This window comes from Ammodytes marinus (genome assembly GCF_949987685.1).
Source record: "Ammodytes marinus genome assembly, chromosome: 13".
In the NCBI taxonomy this organism is placed as follows: Eukaryota; Metazoa; Chordata; class Actinopteri; order Uranoscopiformes; family Ammodytidae; genus Ammodytes; species Ammodytes marinus.
Genome location: NC_137217.1, coordinates 22,846,128 through 22,849,728, shown reverse-complemented (window position 1 = coordinate 22,849,728; position 3,601 = coordinate 22,846,128). Strand labels below are relative to the sequence as shown.

Sequence of the window (3,601 nt, the reverse complement as noted above, 5' to 3'; positions counted from 1 at the left end):
TTTTTTCATTTGAGGCAATCACCAATTATTTTCTGTTTTGAGGTTTCTGACAAGACACTGAACCCCAAATTGCTCCTGATGGTTAGCCTGTAGCCTTTTTAGTGGTAGCTGCTGCCATCTGTGTATAAGTGTATGATTTGTGAATGGTTAAAAAAAAACTGTGTAAAGCACTTTGGAAAAAAGCACGATGTTGATGGAAATTGACTGTGGGAAAGTAAGTGACAAGAGGAGAGGTTACATTAAATGTTTACTTGAATAATTGACTGACTGCAGTCTGTTTTTACTGATCAATAGCTGTAACAGACTCATGTGTTCACCTGCCAAAGACAATTAAAAGAAACTGGGAAATGCTTCAAGGAAGAGTTCGGGGAAATAGATTTATTTGCTTTCCTTTCAGTTAGATGAGAAGAGTTGTGTTAGGTCTGTATGATAGATATGAAGCTTCGCTAAGCAGCTGCTGTCTGTATTCTCGCATTAGTGTACAGACATGAAAGGGGTATCAATGATCTATAGGCAAAGTGTTCCCTTATAATCGAATATGCTTCTGATCAGTATCCATAACAGGCAGAAGAACGATAGTGCCAAGCTTCATGGACTAATTCCTTTAGCATACAGAACCACTTTCCTTTTTGTTTACAGTATACCTTCTGGTTGTGTGCTGTGAGTTCATTGTTATTGACAATGTTTTCAAGGTCTACCGCCCTGAGAAATGTTTTCACAGATACTGCAGAAATTAGTCTGCTGTCACTACTGTGTTATTCTGACAGTCACAAAGCTCTTTCCATGCTGTTATATTTAGTTGATTTTTGAATTCCTTCCAATTAGTCCTTGCCACTGTGTGTGTATGTGTGAGCGTGTGCGTGTGTGTGTGTGTGTGTGTGTGTGTGTGTGTGTGTGTGTGTGTGTGTGTGTGTGTGTGCGCGCGCGTGTGTGTGTGTGTGTGTGTGTGTGTGTGTGTGTGTGTGTGTGTGTGTGTGTGTGTGACCACACTGTGGCCCATGTGTGAATGTGTCTGTGGAAAGGGATGTGTGTGTAGGTAAATGCATGAATGTGTGATTCGGTGCATGCAAGTGTGCCTCAGACAGCCGAAGCTGTAAGATGATAAGCTCTCGGATCCAAAGACCAAGAAACGCTGCAAGCAAACAAGCCTGTCAGAGTCTCCTGCCCATTGGTCAAGGACAGACACACACACACACACTCACACACACACACACACACACACACACACACACACACACACACACACACACACACACACACACACACACACACACACACACACACACACACACACACACACACACACACACACACACACACACACACACACACACACCTACAACTCAAGCATGTACATACAGTATACACAACCCTACTCAAGCACACATAAAAAAAATTCCAGTAGCTTGTGGCAGGGTTAGTGACCTATTGGAATAGGAGCAAGGAGTCCATGCCTCATCAGTGACTGGATTGAGCGGTTCTTCTTGTCTCTTTACAGACTCAAAGCATTCTGTTTTATCTCTGTACTGTATATCGATACACATTTCACGGAGTGTTTCCATGGCGTGGCGCTGCTTTCTGTTGGCCTGCACTGCTGATCCGTATTAGAATTTGATGATTTGTTTTTGTCGTTGCCTGCAGAGTCGATGGTGCCAGCTGTTACTGGAGGGCACTGGTCCACTGTTTTTAATGAGGCAGGTTTACTGGCCCATTACTGGTCTCCAGTGACATGTAAACTAATCAGTGTGAGCTCTTACTGGTTCTTAATCACATGAAAGTGGTGGTGTTTTTATTATTCTAGTCATCATTAGAGGTCTATGCTCACAAAAAAGGCAGCTTTTTAAAGAAAATGTAATAACCTTTTTAAAAATATATCAGCACCCTTCTTAAGCGGACGAAAACCTGCAGTATTCAGTAGACTACTGTTCTTTTCTAGTCTGTACTGGTCACTATTAATATTAATATTCCAAATTAATAATAATATCTTATCTACTGGTATTTTTAGTGGTAACTTTTGGCCTGTGCTAATTAGACACTATGACTATGTCCAATTGGACATCTAATGGACTTTATCACTCTTGGGTGTGTTGTGCTTATTTGCTGGGCTTCGCCTCCACTCACTTGTGTCAGTAGTGTCGTATTGGGAGTCTTTTTGCAGCTCATATATGTCGACCTCCACTCGAGCTCTGGACGGACCCTCCATTATGCTGTTGATGTTCTCCCTGGCAAGAGACAGCGCCAGCCGCTCCCCACGCCCGCACACAGACTGGTCGTCCAGGATTGCCGCTGGTGAAAAAGAGAGAGAAGGTGAGGGTGTGAGGATGGAGGGCAGTGAAAGGGGTAGAACAGGTAAAGAGTAAGCAAAAGAGAAGAGGACGAGTAGAGGTTGAAGATTGTTTAACAATGTTATCAATGATTGTGTGTGGGTGGGAATGTGTATTGGGTTGGGTTAGGGCTAAAAGAGGGATCCCAACCACCAACTGCCGCAGGAATAAATGCATTTGATCCAAAACACTATCAGAAATTAGAGGAATGGTTTGACATTATGGAAAATATGATTATTTGCTTTCTTTCTGAGATAGATTAAATAACAGATACCACGCAAGACACAGCTAGGACAGCCCTTTATCCGACCCTTAATGCTTAGCTAAGCTAAGCTTACCATTTTCTGGGTGTAGCTTTGTATTTAAGAGACAGACATTAAAGCAGTATCTCGTCTTACTTTCCAAGAAGGATCCCTTTGAGATATTAAATAATTTGGGCTAATAACGATCTGGCCTTGATTGAGTTGATTATCAAAATACTGTTCTGTTTGCAGTGTGCTTTGGTTTATGTCTTGATATGAAATGTTTATAATGTATATATTTTGTCTAACCTCTGTATGAGTTGTTTGGCCAGACAAAAATCTTAAGTGCTTCTAGAAAATTTTTATTTCAAATATTTTATATTGTGCAGCTACTGTATTTGTATACACTGGAGATCCAATTATATTTAAAACATCAAAGAGAATAGAAACTCTAAGAAGAGGACATTGTTGCAGAGTGTCAGAAAACTCTTCCAGATGAAGCCTTTTTTTAGGAGTGTGACTGTCTTGGAGGCGGTCCTGGTGAACATCCTTGGTTTGACCACCGCCATTGCACATCAACCACACATCCCAGCACTGCTTCATCGGTGAAAAGGGTGACGAGAAACTCCAGGTGAAGATGCTGTCAACTCACCCATGCGGACGGAGGAGAGCACTGGGGCCTGACTGAGGGAGCGTGGCGGCATGGTGACTAGCAGGAAGGAGAGGAAGTGTATTGACAGCAGCAGTGCTGGCAGAGCCGGCATCTTCTACTTCTCCTCATGGAGAATGGTCTGCTGGCTGCCTGTACCACCACCTGTAGGAGCGGAGGAAACACTACACGTTACTTGACACATTCTCCCAACTCTCCATAAAAATCATCCTCCTGGGGCTTATCTTCAGTTTACCCTGTCCATTTCCATGTGGCCGGAGCACCTGTAATTTGACAGCACACACAATAGACTTGCACACTGCAATGAAGATGTTCTCTGTCATATCACAGGGGCAGCCTGGTGAAATGCATTCAGCCTGTCTAAT

The 3,601-nt window shown here is 42.8% G+C and overlaps 1 protein-coding gene across 1 annotated transcript in view; it reads right to left on the bottom strand.

Moving 5' to 3' along the window:
- The window catches only part of grik5 (glutamate receptor, ionotropic, kainate 5), a gene marked incomplete at both ends in the record, with an annotated part of 29,247 nt that extends 25,917 nt beyond the window's left edge, over positions 1-3,330 (bottom strand). Inside the window, 2 exons of the mRNA XM_080039613.1 lie at positions 2,122-2,286; positions 3,219-3,330. Of these exons, the coding sequence (XP_079895739.1) occupies positions 2,122-2,286; positions 3,219-3,330 (277 nt within the window). The remainder of the gene's footprint in view (positions 1-2,121; positions 2,287-3,218) is intronic.
- Between the last annotated feature and the right edge of the window lie 271 nt (positions 3,331-3,601).